The sequence below is a fragment of the Pseudonaja textilis genome, chromosome 1 (genome assembly GCF_049901715.1).
Source record: "Pseudonaja textilis isolate UNSWEBS1 chromosome 1, rPseTex1.2, whole genome shotgun sequence".
Taxonomy (NCBI): Eukaryota; Metazoa; Chordata; class Lepidosauria; order Squamata; family Elapidae; genus Pseudonaja; species Pseudonaja textilis.
Window position 1 is genome coordinate 2,209,123 of NC_141990.1, and position 21,957 is coordinate 2,231,079.

Sequence of the window (21,957 nt, forward strand, 5' to 3'; positions counted from 1 at the left end):
TGATTGGCTGGGTCTCCTTTGGTTGCTCTGCACGGGAGAACAGAGCTGGAAAGCAGGTTAGTGGGGTGGGGAAGGAAATGGATTTTGCAGTAACTTTCCCTGCCACGCCCACCAAGCCACGTCCACCAAGCCACACCCAGCAAGCCACGCCCACCAAGCAATGCCCATAGCTGATCGGCTGGGTCTCCTTTGGTTGCCCTGCACAGGAGAACAGAGCTGGAAAGCAGGTTAGTGGGGTGAGGAGGGAAACGAGGATTTTGTAGTAACTTTCCCCTGCCACGCCCACCAAGCCACGCCCACCAAGCCACCCCACACCCACCAAGCAATGCCCACAGCTGATCGGCCGGGTCTCCTTTGGTTGCCCTGCGCGGGAGAACGGAGCTGGAAAGCAGGTTAGTGGAGCGGGGAGGGAAACGAGGATTATGCAGTATCCTTCCCCTGCCACGCCCAAGCCACGTCCACCAAGCCACGCCCACGGAACCAATAGTAAAGAAATTACTAAAGCGTGTGCAGAATTATAAAAGGGGTGCAGAATCTGACAGCACCCCGAAAGCCTTTTCTTCCGGCACAACCAGGTTCGGCATCCATACGTTCAACTTAATTTACTTTATGGAGGCTTTTATTGTTTTGGGGTACCTTTTTTTTTAAAGTGGTTTTATCATTTTAGGAACTGGAAGCTATTCCCAGAGTCCCATGGTTGTCTGGGGAAGCCACCTACAGGCAGTCCTTGACTTACAATGCTTCATTTAGTGACCGAAACGACTGAAAAAAAAACATCTGACTTATGTTTTTCACACTTGATATGATCAAAATTTGGCCACTCGGCAACCGGTTCCATATTCACGACGGTCGGCGTGTGCCAGGGATCGCGCGATTTCCCCCCTTTTACGACCAAGCGACGTCGACAGGGAAGCCATTCACTTAACGACCAGCTGAGATTAACGGCCGCAATTCACACTTAACAACCGTACCGCTCGCTTCACAAATTTGCGGCGGTTCACTGGGGACGAGGAAGGTTTTTTTTTAAAAAAACTCGCTTTTGACACCCCCATCTCGCTTAGCCACGGGAATTTTTGGGGCCTCCATTGGGGGTCGCCAAGCGAGGACGGCCTTGTAACTCGAAGGAATAAGTCGGTCAAGTTCTCCGGCCACCGAAATCCGATGGGATTCAAGGTCACAGGGTGGAAATTTAGGAAGGAGATGGACAACCTCCCTGGAATAACCACCGGATCAATTTTGAGGCCTTCTCCTCTTGGTCCTGCACCGATTAAGGGCATCTGACCGCTTGGTAGCTCCGGCCTCTTTCTTGCACCCTCTTATTTTTCCTGGGGTGGCGAGCTTTCCAGGTTTCCTTATATGGCACCGACAACTGACCCATGCATTCCGGCCGCCTCTCTGACTTTATCGCCGGTGGTAAAAATAGCCCAGAGGCGGACGAAGTCGGCTGGACGGCTCCAAAGGCAGATCAGCCGGTGCCATAAATGTCCCGAGCCCAGGAAGAAGGAAATCCACTGGGGTACAAACAGCCCCCCCAGATCAAAAAGGATCGACTCCTTAAGGGTTTGGGGGGTGTGGGGGTGTCTTTCTGGAAGCCCCCCGTACGGTTCCTTTGGCTCAAGTCTGTGTCAACGTTCCAGCAAACCTCAAGAAAGCTCATCAAATGGGGGCGAAATCCCCTTCACAAATGTCCCACTTAGTGGCAGAAACGTTGGGCTCCACTGTGGCCGTAAGCCGAGGACTACTTGTACTTGATTTGGCCCAAGTGTGAGTAGACACACAAGGAATTTGTCTCTGGGACGGAAGAAACTACTCTCCCTAGTTTCTCAGGCGGGAAATTTGTATTTTCAGACGTGCGAGACGGGTGTCACTCTTCGTGTCAGCGTTCCAGAAAACCTCCACTCCGACAAATAACTCCGAGACAGAAATCGTCTCCAAAGTTCTTTTTTTAATTTATTTTGGAGAGGAAACAGGCACACCTGGGAAATCCTGAATCTGAAAACCTTGCAATTAAGTAAAAAAAAATGACGGATCCACCCGTCGTGGCATCCCACGCCCCAATCCCCATCCGTCCCAGCTTGTCCTCTCCCGCCAGGTGCAGATACAACATGACCTTGACTTAGGAAAAAAGAATGCTATTATGTCGAACCGCATAGGCTCCAAGAAATTCCATTTTCCCAGGCTCAAGAAGGTGGCAGTGTGGAAGCTTCTGGCGCTAATAGGGCTTCCGGAACTGAACAGTCTGTGCTGCTGCAACGACCGGGTTCACTTAACAACACTGTGGGATTCGCTTAACGACTTCGCTTCACTTACACTTCACTTAGCAACTGTGGCAAGAAAGGTCATAAAATAAAAACCTCCTCCTCCTCCTTCCTTGGTTGGACAGTATAAGTTGAGGGTGTTTCACTTAGCAGCGGAAATTTTGGCCTCTATTGTGGTCATAAGTCGAGGACTACCTGTAAAAAACATGTCATTGTCCCCCCCCGCCGTTCTTCCTTTGCTGGACAGTATGAGTCAAGGGTGTCTCGCTTAGCAATGGGAATTTTGAACTCCACTGAGGTCGTAAGTCAAGGACTACCACTAAAAAGGTTTTATTTTTTTTCTTCCCTTTGCTGGACAGTATGGGTGTCCTTGTGGGAGCCTACCCTGTTTCCCTGAAAATACAACCTACCCTGAAAGTAAGTCCTAGTTTGATTTTTTACACGTGTGCCCAATGTAAGACCTACCCCCAAAATAAGCCCTAATTCAGACCCCGCCCACTCCAGGGTCCACGGGTAAAAATTAAACTAGGGTGAGGATGGGGGCGTGGAGCTACCCTACTACTTACCTTTGGACAGGTGTAGCCAGGCTTTGCACATCTCAACACCTGCCAGGCCGGCCCATTTCTTCTGCAGCCAGCAAGGCTGGCAAGGCTTTCCTGAAGGCCTCTGGAGCTGAGAACAAAGCTCTGGATCGATCCTGAGCTCTCTTATCAGCTGCAGAGGCCTTTAGGGAAGCCTTGGTGGCCATAGAAGAAATTCCTGGAGGCCTCTGACAGCGAAAAGGGGGCCGGTGGGTGACGCACGCAAGTGAGGTTAGTCTGTGGATGACGTCACCCGAAAATAAGACCTGGTGCCTTTTTTTGGGGGGGGTGGCAAAAAAATAATAATAATTAAGCCAGAGTCTTATTTTCGGGGGAAACACGGTAGCAGGGCGCCCCAAATCTACTTACACATCCGTAAAGAGGGCTGGGGAATCCGGCCGGTGGGATTGGACATCTTGCATGGCGTTCCACTCGTTGACCGAGGACTGGTCGGAATTGATGTGGCTCTCATAGTAGCTGACCCAGGTGAGGAAAAGGCTGCCGGGTAATAGTTGTGGATGCGGGCCACTTCGCAGGCTTTGTGAAGGCTCTGCAGGGCAGACCTGGTTGGGGGAGGGGGAGAGAGGAAGAGAAACAAGGTGACCCTGGTTGAATCAAGGAAAATATTTGTAGCTACGGGTTGAAATGAGGGGTCCTTGGGGCTCTCTGAGCTGGGTGGTTTCATTGCAGACGTTTCATGACCCAGCTAGGTAACGTCATCAGGGAAGGAAGGAAGGAAGGAAGGAAGGAAGGAAGGAAGGAAGGAAGGAAGGAAGGAAGGAAGGAAGGGAAGGGAGGGAAGGAGGGAGGGAAGGAAGGAAGGAAGGAAGGAAGGAAGGAAGGAAGGAAGGAAGGAAGGAAGGAAGGAAGGAAGATAGGAAAGGAAGGAAGGAAGGGAAGGAAGGAAGGGAAGGGAAGGAAGGAAGGAAGGAAGATAGGAAAGGAAGGAAGGAAGGGAAGGGAAGGAAGGAAGGAAGGGAGGGAGGGAGGGAGGGAGGGAGGGAAGGAAGGAAGGAAGGAAGGAAGGAAGGAAGGAAGGAAGGAAGGAAGGAAGGAAGGAAGGAAGGAAAGGAGGGAAGGGAAGGAAGGGAAGGGAAGGGAAGGGAAGGAAGGAAGGAAGGAAGATAGGAAAGGAAGGAAGGAAGGGAGGGAAGGAAGGAAGGGAGGGAAGGGAAGGGAAGGGAAGGGAAAGAAGGAAGGAAGGAAGGAAGGAAGGAAGGAAGGAGAGGAAGATAGTTGGGTCCTTGGTGATCTCTGAGCTGGATGGGTTTCTTGCAGATTTTTCATGACCCACTAGAGAACATCATCAGGGAAGGAAGGGAAGGAAGGAAGGAAGGAAGGAAGGAAGGAAGGAAGGAATGAAAGGGAAGGAAGGAACGAATGAAAGGGAAGGAAGGAAGGAGACTGTGGGTTCCTTGGTGCTCTCTGAGCCTGTTTGCTTTCTTGCGGACGTTTCATGACCCAACTAGGTAACCTCATCAGTGCCAGCCACCCTGCTTTTCCCTCGACAGCCTCAATTATGCTGCGAAGGGAGAGGGAGATTTGGAAGGGGTGGGGTGGGGTGGGAAGGAAAGCATGGAAAACATCACATAAACACAACAAGCATGCTAAGCTCCTTGGCACGGACTGGGCTCCTGGCCGCGCACAGATGCCAACCTGATCCGTGCCAAGGAAAGGAAAGCTGGCTGCGAAGGGAGAGGGAGATTTGGAAGGGGTGAAATTCTCCTAATTTCCACGAAGGTCACTCAGCTCAACTGCTGGCTTTCTTGGAACACAAAAATAGCAGGCGACCTCAACCCAGGTAAAGCTGTTGTGGCCCGCCAGTGGCCAGCGGAGCTGGCGGCCGACTCGGACAGTGAGGAGGTTGGGGAGGAACATGGGCCAGTCCTGGAGTCTGGAGAAGACTCCGTGTCGGAGGGCTCTGCATCGGAGGCAGAGATAGTGCCAGGACCCTCCAAACAGTTATAAGCTGCCTTCCGAGTCGGAGATCAGTGGGGAAGAAGAACAGCTGGAGCCTGTTCCCAGTGAGCGCATGCACAGAGCTGCCAGAAGAAGGGAACAGCTGAGGAAAAAGAGGCAGAGATGGGGCCAGGGACATCCAACAGTTATCAGCTGACTTCGGAGCCGGAGATCAGTAGGGAAGAAGAACAGCTGGAGCCTGTTCCCTATGTGCGCATGCACAGAGCTGCCAGAGGAAAGGAACAGCTAAGGAACAAAGGTCGACTTGGGAGTAAAGGCACAAGTGGACGGTGAATGGCCCCTCCCAGAGGGATTAAAAGAGGATCAAAAGGGGAGTGGGGTTTGCAGGAGACAATTAGTTCCTTTAATTAGTGCGAAGATCTGTTCGTGACTTTTTGCCAAGTATTGTCTGCTACAGTGTGGCGTTTGGAAGATATCGGCCTGGCAACTCTCCAAGCCTGGTAAAAGGTCTGTAGTTGTGAAAGTCTTGTCAGCCGCAGAAGTAGTTCCTGAAGGCCTCTGACAGCGAAAAGGAGGCCGGGGCGACGCACACAAGTGAGGTTAATCAGTGGATGACATCCCCCGAAAATAAGACCTGGTGCTTTTTTTTGGTGGCAAAAAATATATAAGACAGGGTCTTATTATCAGGGAAACCCAGTAGAAGGAGAAGTGGGTTTTACCCAAGCCAAAAGCAATAAATATTCAATAAATTAAAAATGCTTCTCGCTCAACAGCATCCAGATAACCTCAAAAGGACCTGAGCAGCAATAAGACTTTTGTCAGTCCAGGGATCGGCCATCCACAAGACTCAACACTGAAATGGAACCTCCATGTTCAAGAGCAGTATAGCTGTGGGTATCCGCTCCACCGAGAAAGGACCGCCGCCGGTTGGAAAACTCTTCGGGGTCACCTGGTTACAGGTCCTTCCAGACCAAGGGATTTATATGTTGTGGCCTCAGATTAACAGATTTACACAGAGTTGGAAGGGACCTTGTAGGTCATCTAGCCCAACCCACGCCGCCCAAGCAGGAGACCCTACACCCTTTCTGACAAATGGCAGTCCAATCTTCGTTTAGCGGGATTTTAGCAAAGGCGGAGAGGCAGAAAGGGACTCACCACATGGCTTGCACGGACACCGGTTTGAAGATGTGAATCCGATTGTCGGTAGAAACGCTGAAGCCCCTGCAAGACAAGATAAAGAGGGATTGAAACCTCCGAACGCTTAAAAAAAATCTTTTTAAAAAGACAATTTCCTCTTGGGCGGTTCAAACAATTGAGCTTAAAGTTAAGGAGGTTGGGAAAGTTTATCCTTTTTTTTTTTTTTCCCCCTTCACTGTCGTGGACTGGAGTCTGGATTCCCAGGAGGGAAAGGCTGCATTCCAGAGGAGCGGTTGAGAGAGCTTCTGTATGAGAAAGTGGGGGAAGACAGCGTCTCCTTAACAGTTCCCAAGAATTTAGGTTTTTATGGTGCAAATAATCCGTTTTAGTCGGGCAAAGATTTCAGTCCAGAAGTGGGAAACACGAAAGGAGAATAATCTCCTTTTAGAAGAAGCTCAACTTGTCTTCCTTGATTTTTTTGGGAGACTGGCACGACCTGAAGAACCCGAGGCCCGAGTGTGTCCGTTCCCACAATTTGGCAATAAGGAAGAAACCAGGACACTGTCAATCAATACATTATTTTTTTAAAAGAAAGGAACTCATTCCATTTCTTTGGCTGGAACAGGGGTCGCCAACCAGTGGGTCAGGGACCACTGGGGGTCTGTGAGAAAATTTTGGTGGTCTGCAGGCTGCGCTGGAACACAAGGCTGCGCCGCTTGCATTGCTAACAACATGAGGGGAGGAGGGAAAGGGCGAACTTGCCCCACGTGCCTGGCCTGGCCACTGGGCTGCTTCTTTCCGCTTCTTTCTTCTTCTGCTTTTGGCTGCACGCAAGGAAAGCAGCCAAAGTCTTTCTTTCTCTCCCCCAAACTCCGCCAGAAATGAGTCTTTGGGACCCTGCAAGGCCTCCTGCTCCAAGAGGCTCATTTCTGGTAGAGTTTGGGGGAGAGAAAGAAAGACTTCTGCGGCTTCTGCTGTTTTCCTTGCATGAAGCCAAAAGTCTCTCCTCTCTCTCTCTCTCTCTCTCTCCTCCTGAGAACAGAGATGGAGACGGTATCTCATCCTGCGATCCCAAATAAAGAACCATCGATCGGTAGGAAAACGGGGGGGGGATTTCCTTGCAGACTTTTTTGGGGGATTTTCCCAGGGTCTCTGCTACTTCTGCTTTTGGCTGCAGGCAAGGAAAGCAGCAAAGTCTTTCTTTCTCTCCCCAAAGTCCGCCAGAAATGAGTCTTTGGGACCCTGCAAGGCCTCCTGCTCCAAGAGGCTCATTTCTGGCGGAGTTTGGGGAGAGAAAGAAAGACTTCAATCTGCTGTTTTCCTTGCATGAAGCCAAAAGTCTCTCTCTCTCTCTCTCTCTCTCCTCCTGAGAACAGAGATGGAGACGGTATCCTGCGATCCCAAATAAAGAACCATCGATCGGTAGGAAAACAGGGTGGAGGATTTTCCTGCAGACTTTTGGGGGGGGGATTTTCCTAGGGTCTCTGGTCTGCGGGATTTAAAATGATGAGTTTGGCGGTCCCTGAGGTCCAAAAAGATTGGTGACCCCTGGGCTGGAGAACCGAACCCTCCCATTCCCTTCCTGCAAATACCCAATAAATTGGAGATGTGGGATTTACGGGCAGAAAAAATGGAAATTTCCCCCTCTCAGTCCGGCATCTCTTTGGACACCGAGGAGTAAGTGGGGTATGGTCAGCACACAGCTTGGGTGTCCCTCGACACGGGAATAAAGGGTTTGCACCAACAACGGGAAAAGCAAGAGCTGTTTCTCAAAGCTAGCAACTCTATGATGGGTGGACTTCAACTCCCAGAGTTCCCCAGTCAGCCACAGGGGATCCGTGTTTAATAAAATTATTGGGAAAAGTGTTGAATTGCATGGTGGATAGAAAAATAAAATGCTGTACAACATCGGAAGGAAAAATCTGGGCTCAATTTCCAGCCACCGAGTAAAGCAGGCTGGCTGGGGGTTCTGGGAGTGGAAGCCCCCCTCTTAAAGCAGGCTGGTTGGGGGATTCTGGGAGTGGAAGCCCTCCCCTCTTAAAGCAGGCTGGCTGGGGGATTCTGGGAGTGGAAGTCCTCCTCTTAAAGCATCCTGGCTGGGGGATTCTGGGAGTGGAAGCCCTCCCTCTTAAAGCAGGCTGGCTGGGGATTCTGGGAGTGGAAGTCTGTCCATCTTAAGGCATAATGGCTGGGGATTCTGGGAGTGGAAGTCCACCCCTCTTAAAGCAGGCTGGCCGGGGATTCTGGGAGTGGAAGCCCACCCTCTTAAAGCAGGCTGGCCGGGGGATTCTGGGAGTGGAAGCCCACCCCTCTTAAAGCAGGCTGGCGGGATTCTGGGAGTGGAAGCCCTCACCTCTTAAAGCATCCTGGCTGGGGGATTCTGGGAGAGAAGCCCACCCTCTTAAAGCAGGCTGGCTGGGGATTCTGGGAGTGGAAGTCCACCCCTCTTAAAGCAGGCTGGCTGGGATTCTGGGAGTGGAAGCCCACCCTCTTAAAGCAGGCTGGCCGGGGATTCTGGGAGTGGAAGCCCACCCCTCTTAAAGCAGGCTGGCTGGGGATTCTGGGAGTGGAAGCCCTCACCTCTTAAAGCATCCTGGCTGGGGGATTCTGGGAGAGGAAGTCCTCCCCTCTTAAAGCAGGCTGGCTGGGGGATTCTGGGAGTGGAAGCCCACCCTCTTAAAGCAGGCTGGCCGGGGATTCTGGGAGTGGAAGCCCACCCTCTTAAAGCAGGCTGGCGGGGATTCTGGGAGTGGAAGCCCACTCCTCTTAAAGCAGGCTGGCTGGGGGATTCTGGGAGTGGAAGCCCACCCTCTTAAAGTGGCTGAAGTTGGGAAACACAGCTAGAGACTCACCCAGTGCTGCTGTCAGGGGAGAAAACTTGGGGTGCCAGGTGGAAGGGAAGGTGTTCTCCTAAGGTCAGGTGACACCCAATAAACTTACCCATCACCGTCCAAATGGATGAGAGCATCGCTCCAGAGGGGCAGGACCAGACCCATTGTGCAAACGGTGCTGTAGGACCAATAAAAAGAAACGTTAAAGCTTTTAGCAAGACTTGAACCCAGGACCAAAGTCACCCCCGTGATATCCTGCCTTGTCTCCAGGGGTGTGAGACACAATTTTGTTTAAGGAGCTCAGGATTCAATCCCATGTGACAAACACTACAGGTAATCCTCAGTTCACAACTATTCTCTTAGTGACTGTTCCAAGTTACAACGGCACTCAAAAAAGGGACCTACCCACCAGTCCTCGCACTTATGACCAACACAATATCCTGCCGTCCTGTGATTAAAATTTAGGCAGCTGGCAACTGGTGTGTATTTACAAAAGTTGTAGCATCCCAAGGTCACGTGGTCCCCACTTACGACCTCCCCAACCGGCTTCCGTCAATAGGTTTCACTTAACAACTGCAGGATTCACTTAACTACCTCAGGGATTCGCTTAAGAACCATTGGCAAAAAAAGATTGTAAAATGGGGCATAACCTCATTTATATTTTTTGTTATCATGTATTATTAAATTTATTTCCTAGTTTCACAGCTGCTTTGCTTAGTTACAGTTTTTAACTTCCTGGGGGAAAAAAAAACACAATTTGATGGGTCCCGATTTATTTATTTATTTTATTGTAAAAAGGCCCAAGATTGGGAAGTTCAAAAATATCATAAAAAATAAATCAATCAGCAGTTGTGAATAAAAGTAGCTGGCTTTATTCACTTAGTTATGTTACTGCTGATGTTTTTTCCAGCCTTTATTTATTTTTTAATTCACTTTGTTACCACTGATTTTTGATTTTTTATTGATCCGCTTTCTTTGTTATCACTGATTTTTTTCAGCTATTACATATTTTTTTATTCCCTTTATTTATGTCACCACTGATTTTTTTCCCCAGCTTTTATTTACTTATTTTAATTCCCTACATTTGTTACCGCTGGTTTTGTTTCAGCTCATTTTATTTTTTTATCTACTTTATTGGTTACCGTTGATTTTTTTTTTCCAGGCTTTTATTTTGCTATTCACATTTTTTGTTACTGCTGACTTTTTTTCCCACCAGCTGATTTTTAAAAAAAATCACTTTATTGGTTACCACTGATATTTTTTTTACCTTTTAGTTTATTTTTTTCATTCACTTTATTTAGGCGACCGCTGATTTTTTTTTCCCAACTTTGATTCAATATATTTCTTACCGCTGTTTTTATTTCAGCTTATAATTATTTTTTAATTTTACTGATTTTTCAAAACAAACACAAACAAACACATAAAAACATCCTTTTTGAAAGCAGCCTGATCCTGGGTTACACCTCTTCGTACAGACACAAATTCAAATTCCTGCTCATTTTTTATATTCCTTTCCCTGTCTTATTACTGTTCTACATTTTCTACATAGCTTCTCCCCTCTTTTAACTTTCTTAATTTTATTCATCTCATCTCGATTCAAATCATTATACTCCAATCGGTGATTACAGGAGAAATTTGGTTTAATGAGAAAAGGTAAGATTGACCGTTGAAACAGGACAGAAAGGACTTTATTTCTGAACCTGTTCCCTTGACCTTGATTTCGGTCCAGCTTGGGCAGGGAGTGGGGTCAGTTTGGCCACCCGACCTCGCACCCCCCCCGCCCCCCCCGGGCCGTGTCTAGCCGTCGGCTGCTTTCCTGGCTGTTGGCAAGCATCCCTCCTGACCCCTGTTTCGAATTTCCAAGCTCGATTTAGCCTTGTTGCTGGGGTCTTCGGAAGAAGAGGGAGCGGAGAACAGGAGAACGTCCCTAAAAATATCTCCGGCTTAGGCAGCCAGGGAGGCTGGTTTTCCCTTCTCTGCCTAACCCAATTTTCGTCCTCCCAGAGTCTCTTGTGTGGGCCTTGTACTTACCTGGGACCCAAAAGGGACCACCTGGAGACTCCAGGGAGGGGAGGACAAGGGTGGAAGGGCGGGGCCGGCCAAGGGGTGGGATTTGCCGGTTTCACTGAACCGGCCATAAAATTAGCTCCCGGTTTGCAACCGGTTCGCCTGAACCAGGGTGAACCGGTAGTAGCAACTCTTTCTGGCTTTTTTGTTTTGTTTTGGAAAACAATTTTATTAGTTTTTAAAGACAAACAAAACCAACGAAACATAAAAACCTCCAGCTTTCTTTCATAAATATACAAACAGTGTGTCGGTTGGTTTACCAGTTTTTGTGCATTCATTTCGTAGTCTCAATTACAGTTACCTTACATAATAACTCATATTATCCATCAGAAATTATATCCCCTAGTATCACTATCAAACAATCATTTGACTGTGATTTTATTCATTCATACTTTGCGAGATAACTAGAATTTACTTAATTTATTTTATAACAAATCGTATAATCATATCCAATCTATCCTGAAGACATTTTATAGATGTGATATCAAATAAAAAAGAAGAGAAAATATCTCTTTATATATTCATTATTATCTAAAATTCTAAATATTCTATTATTGTATTTTATCATCCAACCATTGATAGAAAAGGTCCCAAATTTTATACAATTGTTTATCCTCTTGTTCTCTAATTTCAAATGTCAATCTACTCATTTCAGCACATTCCAATATTTTCTTAATAATTTCTGCAACTCTTTCTGGCTTAGTCGTCTTCGTAGATCCGCCATTTTGTTCGAAAATATTACCGGTGATCCTTGACTGAACGAGCATCCGTTGAGGTGGCTGGGAGAAGTGACAAAATGGTGCCAGGGAAAAGGGCCTTGTGCCCCAGTCCTCACACTTATGACTGGTCCTCGCACTTAATAACAGTTGCACAAGCATTTCTCCTTCCTACATCTGTTGAAGCGACCGGGTGAAGTTACAATGGCCCTGGGAAAAAAGGGCCTTTGGGACCTGGTCCTCGCACATACAACCGGGCCTCGTGCTTACGACCTTCGCACAGCATTCCCCCCCCACGGTCACTTGATTGAGACGGGCAACCCACATGTACGGTTGCACCGGTCAGTTTTTTGTGACCTCCCCCCAGCGGATGTCCGAGAAGCAAAAACCGGTGAGGGAAGCTGGATTCGATTCACGACATTTCATTTCATGTATTTATTTAATTTATTTATTTAAGCTATTTAATCGCGGCGACACGCTTAACGACCTTGGCAAAAAAGAGTCGTAAAACGGGGTGCAATTCAGCTTAACAACTAACCTCGGCTTAGCAACCCGAAAGCAATATTTTTTTTTTTCTAACCGTGGCCACTTTAAGACCAGTGGACTTCAACTCCCAGAATTCCCCAGCCAGCGCATGCTGGCTGGGGAATTCTGGGAGTTGAAGTCCACTGGCCTTAAAGTGGCCCCAGTTGGATTCCCCTGCCTCAGGTGGGGTCCACCAGAATCCTTCAGCGCGACTCACCTGTCATTTGATGAGAAGTCCACGCCCAGGACGATGCTCTCCTCCGTGTCCTGCCGGCCATTCGTCGAGACCACCACCATGTAACGGGTGCGGTTTTGATAGCTGCTCTCCAGCCTCACCGCCTAGGAAGGAAACCCAAGAGAGAGACCCCTTTAAAATAACGGAATCACAGAGTGGGAAGGGACCTTGGAGGTCATCTAGTCCAACCCTCTGTTTAAGCAGGAAACCCGCCGAGCTCGAAGAGCACCAAGAACCCCCACAATCCTCCACCCTCCTCTTCCCACTAACTCCCCTCTGTTCTAGCACTGATGATGGTCTCTAGTTGGGTCATGAAACGTCTGCAAGGAAACCACCCAGCTCAGAGACCACCAAGGACCTAACTATCTTCTTCCTCTTCCTCCTTCCTTCCTTCCTTCCTTCCTTCCTTCCTTCCTTCCTTCCAGCACTGATGATGTTCTCTAGTTGGGTCATGAAACATCTGCCAGAAAACCACCCAGCTCAGAGACCACCAAGGACCTAACTATCTTCTTCCTCTTCCTCTTCCTCTTCCTTCCTTCCTTCCTTCCTTCCTTCCTTCCTTCCTTCCTTCCTTCCTTCCTTCCTTCCTTCCTCCTTCCTTCCTTCCTCCTCCAGCACTGATGATGTTCTCTAGTTGGGTCATGAAACATCTGCCAGAAAACCACCCAGCTCAGAGACCACCAAGGACTTAACTATCTTCTTCCTCTTCCTTTCCTTTCCTTTCCTTTCCTTTCCTTTCCTTTCCTTTCCTTTCCTTTCCTTTCCTTTCCTTTCCTTTCCTTTCCTTTCCTTCCTTCCTTCCTTCCTCCCCTCCCTCCCTCCCTTCTCTAGCACTGATGATGTTACCTAGATAGGTCTGAAATGTCACCAGAAAACCAATCAAGCTCAGAGAGCACCAAGGACCCCACAATCTTCCTCCTCCTCCCCCTCCTCCCTTCTGCGCTGATGATGTTCCCTACTCAGGCAATGCAACGTCTGCAAGAAAACCACCCAGCTCAGAGACCACCAAGGACCCCACAATCTTCCTCCTCCTCCTCCTCCTCCTCCCTTCTGTTCTGATGACGTTCCCTAGTCAGGCAATGCAACGTCTGCAAGAAAACCACCCAGTTTAGCACCAAGGACCCCACCAGTTAACCCTGAGCTCCAAATATTCTCCTTTTACCGACGCCCAAAATAGCTTGACAGACTCACTGTGGTGGTTGCCCAGCTTCAAACGAGAACTGCCCCAGCGCAGGGAAGGCTCTAGGTACATATACAGACACGCATCGGGGATCCCTCCACCCCGGATGCCACCGCCACGGCAGCATTGACGCAACGGGCACGAAAAAAAAGGGGCAAGTGAAAGAGTGCAAGTCACTTCCAAGAAGCCGAGAGGAAGTCCAGCGCAAGCTGCCCGTGTGGCAAAGGATACCATAGGAAGGAAGTCGGAGCAGATGCTGGTTCTGACCCCCACCCCCCCGTGCCAGTGGGGCGTCTCCCTTGAGGGTGGCACCTGGCAAAGCTTGGCTTCAACCCCAATCAGGCTGAACCCCACAATTAGGGCCAGCCTCCCACCTTTTTCTCAGCCTAGAAGTCACAGGCAGACGTCAAAGTCGCCGCATGTCCTACCATGCGGTTGCCCACCCTGGCTGCCAGCTCGATTTCATCCACAGGAACTCCTCGACTTGCCACCAAAAACGAGCCCCAAATTGCCGTGGCTAAGCCAGATCGTTGTTAAGTGAATCCTGCCCTGATTTGTGACGTTTCTTGCCACAGAGAATAGACGAGAATAGAATAAACCCCTGACGAACGGGAAGGAAAGAAGGAAGGAAGGAAAGAAGGAAGGAAGGAAGGAAGGAAGGAAGGAAGGAAGGAAAGAAGGAAGGAAGGAAGGAAGCAAGGAAGCAAGGTTAACTGAGTTGGAAGGGACCTCGGAGGTCTTCTAGTCCAACCCTGGCAGGAAACCCTACACCCGTGATGACAAACCTATAGCACCTGTGGCTGCAGGTAAACTTACCTCACTGCTCATGCGTGCACCTCACAGCTGATTTTTCTGCCGGTTTGAAAAGCTTGAGGAAGGCTTCTGCAGGCTTTGCAGGCCGAAAAACAAGCCCCATTTCGTCACTTCCGGTATTTCCGGGGAAAATAGAAAGTGACGAAACGGGGCTAGTTTTTAGCCTGCAGAAGCCTTCCTCGAGCCTTTGGGAGGCTGAAAAAGGCCTCAAACCGGCCGAAAAAAATCATCTGTGAGGCACAGGGCAGGTAACGGGGCGGTGGGTGAGGATTGCGTGCGCATGCATAGGGGGCGTGGGGGGGGGCACACTGCCTTCTAGGTGCTGACGCACGAGCGCAAGCGTGCACACCGTTTTTGGCACAGGAGTCCCAAAAGGTGCCCTACACCATTTCAGACAAGCGGTTGTCCGATCTCCTGAGTGAAACCGTGCAGCAGTTAGTAACCTGGTTGTTAAGTGAATCTGGCTTCGCTCTTGCTACCCAGAAGGTCCCCAAAGTGAAAATCCCTGTGACGCCGGGAGACTGCAACCGCCCTGAATATAAGCCAGGCCTCCAGATTTTGATCCCATGACCGTGGGAATGCCGCAACAGTCGTAACTGCGAGAACGGTCACAAGTCCCTTGATTTGTCATAACTTCGATATAACGATTCTTAAGTGAACGGTTGTAAGTGGAGGACTCTCCGGGGGCTGTGAGTCCTGGATGAGAAAAAGGATAAAGGACCGAGGCTGGAATCCTGCGATGTCAATATGAAAAATCTTTAAGTCAGTAGCTCCGCAACGAAGGGGAACTTAAAACTCCTACTAACTACCCCGTTTTCCTGAAAATATGACCTGCCTTGAAAGTAAGTCCTAGCTTGGTTTTTAATACCTGCGCCCAAAAATAAGCCCTACCTCCGACTTAAGATCGCGCCCACTCCAGATTGGATGAGTAAAAAATTAAGCTAGGGTGGGGATCGGGTGGTGGTAGAGCGGCCCTACCACTTACCTTTGGACAGGGTCTTATTTTCGGGGAATCCTGGTATAAAAATAAGTGCTTGCGCACGCACACACGTGCACGCACACACACACACACTCTCAAACACACAGAGAGAAATGCAATTGCTTGCTAGCTCCCCAGAGGCCTCTCTGGCAACAGGTGGGTCAGCGTAACCTAATTGGCTTTGCTAAATCAGTTTTAGGCAGGGATAATTCGGCGCACGATCACGGCTGCAGGACGACGCCCGCAGATGGAAACGGTGCCCGGCGTCCGACGACTGAACAGCCAAGGGCGGATTTCCAGGAACGGCCCGGACCGAGGTGGATTTCTAAGGATGTCTCTTCTTCCTGCAAGGTGGGGGGGAGGAGATGATATTCCCAGGAAAAGCGGGGAAGGATTGAAATCAGGGGCTTCTTTTGATGCTGGGAGTTGGGAGTCCAACTTCTGCAACCAATTTGAGTCACCATCCTCCAAAAAATAAAAAAGATGTTGAGACTTTGGAAAAAGTGCAGAGAAGAGGCAACTGAGATGGATCAAAGCCCTGGACACTAAAACAGGAAGAACGGTTGCAGGAAGTGGATATGGCCGGTCTAGAGTAAAGAAGGACGAGGGGAGGGGCATGATAGCAGCCTTCCAGTATTTGAGGGGCTGTCCCCAAAGAAGAGGGAGTCAAGCTATTCTCCAAAGCCCCTGAAGGCTGGAGGAGAAGCAACGGATGGAAACTAACCCAGGAGAGAAGCAACCTGGAATTAAGGAGAAACTTCCTAAGAGTGAGGACAATGAACCGGTGGAGCAGCTGGCCACTAGAAGTTGTGGGTGCTTCCATCACTGGAGGCCTTTAAGAAGATGATAACAGATAATCAGGGAACCTGATAGGTCATCTAGTCCAACCCCCGCCCAAGCGGTAGACCCCCCCCCACACCATTTCTAAAAAAAATGGCAGTCCAATCTCTTCTCGACAAACATTTGTTTGAACTGGCATAGGGTTTCCTGCTTTAGCAGGGGTTGGACTAGTGGACCTCCAAGGTTCCTTCCAACTCACTTGTTCTGCTATCCTTCCTTCCTTCCTTCCTTCCTTCCTTCCTTCCTTCCTTCCTTCCTTCCTTCCTTCCCTCTCAATCTCTGGAGGCTTTTAAGAAGAGATTGGACAATCATTTGTCTGAAATGATGTAGGGTCTCCTGCTGGAGGAATTGGGCTAGGTCCCTTCCAGCTGTATTCTATTCTAAATGCTCTTACTCTTGCAAGGCCCTTTTCAAATTTGATTTTTCTGAGTAATTCTTCCTCCTTATAGTCCCCTAGGACTATTATTAAATGTTATACCTGGTGATTCTTGACGAATGTCTCTTTTCTTTTATGTGCAGCGAGAGCATTTGCACCAAAGACAAAATTCCTTCTGTGTCCAATCACACCTGGCCAATAAAGAATTTTCTATCCTATTCTATATTCTATTCTAATTTCTATTCTACTCTACTCTACTCCCTATTCCCTATTCTATTCTTATTCCATTCCTTATTCTATTCTATTCGATTCTCTACTCCTCTATTTCTCTTCTCTTCTATTCCATTCTTCTCTTCTCTTCTCTTCTATTTCTCTTCTCTTCTATTCCATTCTTCTCTTCTATTCTCATCTCTTCTATTTCTCTTCTATTTCTCTTCTCTTCTATTCCATTCTTCTCTTCTCTTCTACTCTATTCCCTATTCTATTCTTATTCCATTGCTTATTCTATTCTATTCCATTCTTCTTCTTCTCTTCTCTTCTTTCTATTTCTATTCCATTCTTCTCTTCTCTTCTCTTCTATTTCTCTTCTATTCCATTCTTCTCTTCTCTTCTAGCTTAGTCTATTCTATTTATTCTTCTCTTCTCTTCTACTCTATTCCCTATTCTATTCTTATTCCATTGCTTATTCTATTCTATTCGATTCTCTACTCTTCTATTTCTCTTCTCTTCTATTCCATTCTTCTATTCTATTCGATTCAATTCTATTCTCTACGATTCTATTTCTCTTCTCTTCTATTCCATTCTTCTCTTCTCTTCTAGCTTAGTCTATTCTATTTTATTCTTCTCTTCTATTTCTTTTCTATTTCTATTTTTATCCTATTATTCCTGTCTCCTAATCAGAGAGAGAAAGAGAGAGAGAGAGAGAGAGAGAGAGATACACACCTCTCGTTCAAAGTCTACCAGCCCTCAGCCTCCCCAGCTTCTGGAGCCAAGGGAAATTGTAAACAGAGCCACCTGACCAGTGGCTGCAATCTGCAAAGGGCTGTTTGTTTGTTATTAAACTGTCTGTTGGGGACAATTTTTTTTAATTTTTTTAGATTCCGGGACAAGGAATTGTAGAATCATAGAACCAGATCCTGAATCCCGCTGCAAGGAATGGAGAATATCCATCTCTCTTTTTTTTTTTTTAAATAAAGTTTATTTAAGTTTCATATATTTAAAACATTTAGGAAGAATATCCATATCTATGCAATTTCCCACCCACTCCTCTCTCTCTCTCTCCCCGCTAGAAAGACGGAGGGGCAAAACAACCTCATCGGATAACGCAAAAACGCCGAATATTTCAGGAAATGTCCCGCGTTTCCAGGAAGTCTCAAGCTGAAGTCGCTTTGGGCACCGTTAAGAGTTGGATCACGAGAGGCATTGCGTTCTGGGATTTTTTTTTTTAAATATTCCCAATATTTTTTTCGGAATGAAATTAGCAGCAAGCGCCAATCGTATTGCTTTGAATAGCTCCTCAAGATATTGAAATATCGAATATGATTAATATAAACATTGACATATTGCAAGGCTGCTAGCACGTTGTCCCTAGTTCTTCTCTTAGTGAAACCAGACATTCCCAGTTCCTGCAACCAGTTCGTCGTATGTGTTAAGCCTCCGGTTTCCCTCAATCCTCCTGGTTGCTCTTCTCTGCCCTTTTTCTAGAGTCTCAACGTCTTTTTTTTTTATATCATGGCAACCAAAACTGGATGCAGGACTCAAGGTGTGGTCTCACTAACGCAGTATAAAGTGCTATTATTACTACCACTCCCAGTATGTCTGAAGAGAGCTAAGCTGGGGAGAAGCCTGGGCAGTTGCTCTCATTCCTTTTGGTTGTCTGAACTGAGTCCACCGGAAACAGAGCTCTCTCTTTTAACAGAATAACAGAGTTGGAGGGCACCTTGGAGGTCTTCTAGCCCAACCTTCTGCTCAGGCAGGAGCCCTATTGTCATTTCAGACAAACGGCTGTCCGATCTCTTCTTGAAAACGTCCAGTGATGGAGTGCCCACAACTTCTGGTGGCAAGTAGTTCCCCTGGTTAATTGACCTCACTTTCAGGAAATTTCTCCTAAATTCCGGGTTGCTTCTCTCCTTGATTAGTCTTCCTTCCTTCCTTCCTTCCTTCCTTCCTTCCTTCCTTCCTTCCTTCCTTATCGTCATTTCTCCCCCTCCCTCCCTCCCTCCCTTACCTACTCCCACCCTCCCTCCTCCTCTTTTCCTTCCTTCCTTCCTTCCTTCCTTCCTTCCTTCCTTCCTTCCTTCCTTCCTTCCTTCCTCCTTATCATTTTCCCTTTCTCTCCTTCCTTCCCTTTCTCTCATCCTTCCTTCCTTTGTCTCCTTCCCTCTTTCCTCCCCATCATTTCCCTTTTCTTTTTGTTTTTTCTTTCCTTCCTTTTATCTCCTTCCCTATCATTTCCACCTCTCTCTCCTTCCTTCCTTCCTTCCTTTTCTCTCTTCTCCTATCATTTTCCCTTTCCTTCCTTCTCTCTCCTTCCCTCCTGTGTCTCTGGCCGTCCTTCCTTCTCATCATTTTCCCTTTCTCCCAGCTCAGAGAGCACCAAGGACCCAACTATCTTCCTTCCTTCCTTCCTTCCTTCCTTCCTTCCTTCCTTCCTTCCTTCCTTCCTTCCTTCCTTCCTTCCTTCCTTCCTTCCTTCCTTCCTCCCCTCTTTCCCTTCCTTCCTCCTTTCCTTCCTTCTCCCTCCCTCCCTTCCTTCTTTCCCTTCCTTCCTCCCTCCCTCCCTCCCTGCATCCTAGTGCTGGAGGGGACCTAAAAGGCTTTCTAATCCAGCCCCTTGCTCAAGCCAGAGACCCTATAGCACCACTTCAGAAAAATAGTTCTGCAATCTTTTCTTAAAAATCCCCCGTTTTTTTTTAAAAAAAATCCACATTTTAAATATATGAAACTTAAATAAACTTTATTTTTAAATTTTTTTAAAAAAATTAAAATTAAAATAAGAAAAATCCTTAGAAACCCCCTCTAGGAGGAGAAGGGAGCGTCCCATCGTGTCCCGGCCATCACCCCAGCGAGCAATCCCAAGTGGTGGCCGCCGCCTGACCTCCTCGGCCGGCTAAATTTAGTGCTGGACAAAGGGGAGGCATTGTCTTGCGGCCTGGCACCCCTCGCCCTGCTCAGGGAAGGCGGGGTTCAGCCCACATCGCCCCTCAAGGACGACGCACAAAGGAGCCACTGTGGCAGCTGAACAATGACTGGTCAGCCGGTGGGGAGCTGACCGCCGGGGGCCGGCTAGAGACATCAGCCGGTCTGGAAAGACCCAGCGTGTCCTCCTTGCTCAGTGTTGGGGGGCCAAGAAGATTCGAACCCCTTTCCCAGGTCCTGCGCAACACCCCCGCCCCCAATTTAAGTGGGGCAAGTCACACCTTGTGTAAAAGGCATCGTCCAGGAAGAACCATCTGTCAACTCATTCCAGGTGGGGAGAAGGTCTACCTCTCCACCAAATTTGCATCAAGGCAAAAATTCCTTGTGTGTCCAATCACCCTTGGCTAATAAAGATTTTTTTTTTCTAATTTCTATTCTATTCTATTTTTTTATGTACACTGAGAGCACCAATGAGAGCATTTGCACCAAAGACAAAAATTCCTTGTGTGTCCAATCACACTTGGCCAATAAAGAATTTCATTTTATTTTATTTTCTATTCTAATTTCTATTCTATTCTACTCTATTCTTCTTCCTTCTTTCTCTTCTCTTCTCTTCTCTTCTCTTCTCTTCTCTAGTCTCTATTCTATTCCATTCCATTCCATTCCATTCCATTCCATTCCATTCCTTTCTATTCTATTATCCTATTCCTATTATCCTATTCCTATTCCTATTCTTAATTCTATTCTATTCCATTCCATTCCATTCCATTCCTTTCTATTCTATTATCCTATTCTTATTCCTATTCTTAATTCTATTCTATTCCATTCTATTCCATTCTATTCCATTCCATTCCATTCCATTCCATTCCATTCTCATTCGTTCTTTCTCTATTCTATTCTATTCTATTCTATTCTATTCTATTCTATTCTATTCTATTCTATTCTATTCTATTCTATTCCATTCCATTCCATTCCATTCCTTTCTATTCTATTATCCTATTCCTATTCTTAATTCTATTCTATTCCATTCCATTCCATTCCATTCCATTCCATTCCTTTCTATTCTATTATCCTATTCCTATTATCCTATTCCTATTCCTATTCTTAATTCTAAACCATTCTATTCTATTCTATTCTATTCTATTCTATTCTATTCTATTCTATTCTATTCCATTCCATTCCATTCCATTCCATTCCATTCTCATTCCTTCTTTCTCTATGCTATGCTATGCTATGCTATGCTATGCTGTGCTATGCTATGCTATTCCATTCCATTCCATTCCATTCCATTCTCATTCCTTCTTTCTCTATTCTCTATTCTATTCAAATACTTGAAGTTAACTCTCCCTAGTAAGGAGTTGGGGCCAAAGTTCATGGGACCCTTCCCCATAGCAAAGGTCATCCGCCCAGTCACGGTGCAAATGAAGTTGCCCCAACTGCTAGGGAAAATATACACCCAGTATTCCATAGTAGCCTCTTAAAACCGGCGGTGGGATCGACCCCGAGGACCCTCATGGTCGTGATATGTGCACTGAAGATAGTGCTGGATTTCGTTGTACGAAGTGCAAAGACATTAAGTAAAGTGAAAGTAGATGACATGAAAACATGAAAAAGAGGTTTTGGGGAACTGGGATTGGAGGGGACGCAGAAGGGTTGTTTGAAAGAGACCTACCAGTCGGATATAATCCTCAGGTCGAAGTAGCATAAACATGGCTTGGAGGTGTTGTTGGAGGTCTCCTGCAACAGAGAGAACAAGAATCAGAAAGGAACATTATTTTTTTCCTCTTCCAGCCACTCAGTTCCTCCTCTAAACCTCCTCCTCTTATTCTGGGGGCTTACAGGCCAAGCGCTAGGCCTGTGGGCGTGGCTAGGTGGGCGTGGTCATGTGACTGGGTGAGCATGTCTTTTTTTTGCCAACCGCCCGGGGTTTTTTGCCTCCCGGGGGGAAGCAGTAAGACAGTGAGGGGGATCATGGAACAGCTGATTGTCAGAACAGCTGATCGTTGGGCGGAAAAAAAAAGAAATAGCTTAAGGAGCGGCTGAACGGGATGCTGAGTCTCTAGAAAAAGTGCAGAGAAGAGCAACCAGGATGATTAGGGGATTGGAGACTAAAACATACGATGAACGGTTGCAGGAACTGGGCTTGGCTAGTCCAGGGAAGAGAAGGACCAGGGGAGACAGGATAGCCGTCTTTCAATATTTGAGGGGCTGCCCCAGAGAGGAGGAAGGTGTAAAGCTATTCTCCAAAGCCCCCAAAGGCCAGACAAGGAATAATGGATGGAAACATGAAGATATTCAACCTGGAAATAAGGAGAAATTTTCTGACAGGGAGAACCATCAACCCATGGAACAGAAGTTGCC

At 47.4% G+C, this 21,957-nt stretch overlaps 1 protein-coding gene across 1 annotated transcript in view; it reads right to left on the reverse strand.

Moving 5' to 3' along the window:
- SSH2 (slingshot protein phosphatase 2) overlaps positions 1-21,957 on the reverse strand; it is a 107,370-nt gene that overhangs the window by 26,506 nt on the left and 58,907 nt on the right. Inside the window, 6 exon segments of the mRNA XM_087924702.1 lie at positions 3,209-3,341; positions 3,344-3,402; positions 5,915-5,980; positions 8,837-8,905; positions 12,253-12,374; positions 21,269-21,333. Of these exon segments, the coding sequence (XP_087780828.1) occupies positions 3,209-3,341; positions 3,344-3,402; positions 5,915-5,980; positions 8,837-8,905; positions 12,253-12,374; positions 21,269-21,333 (514 nt within the window).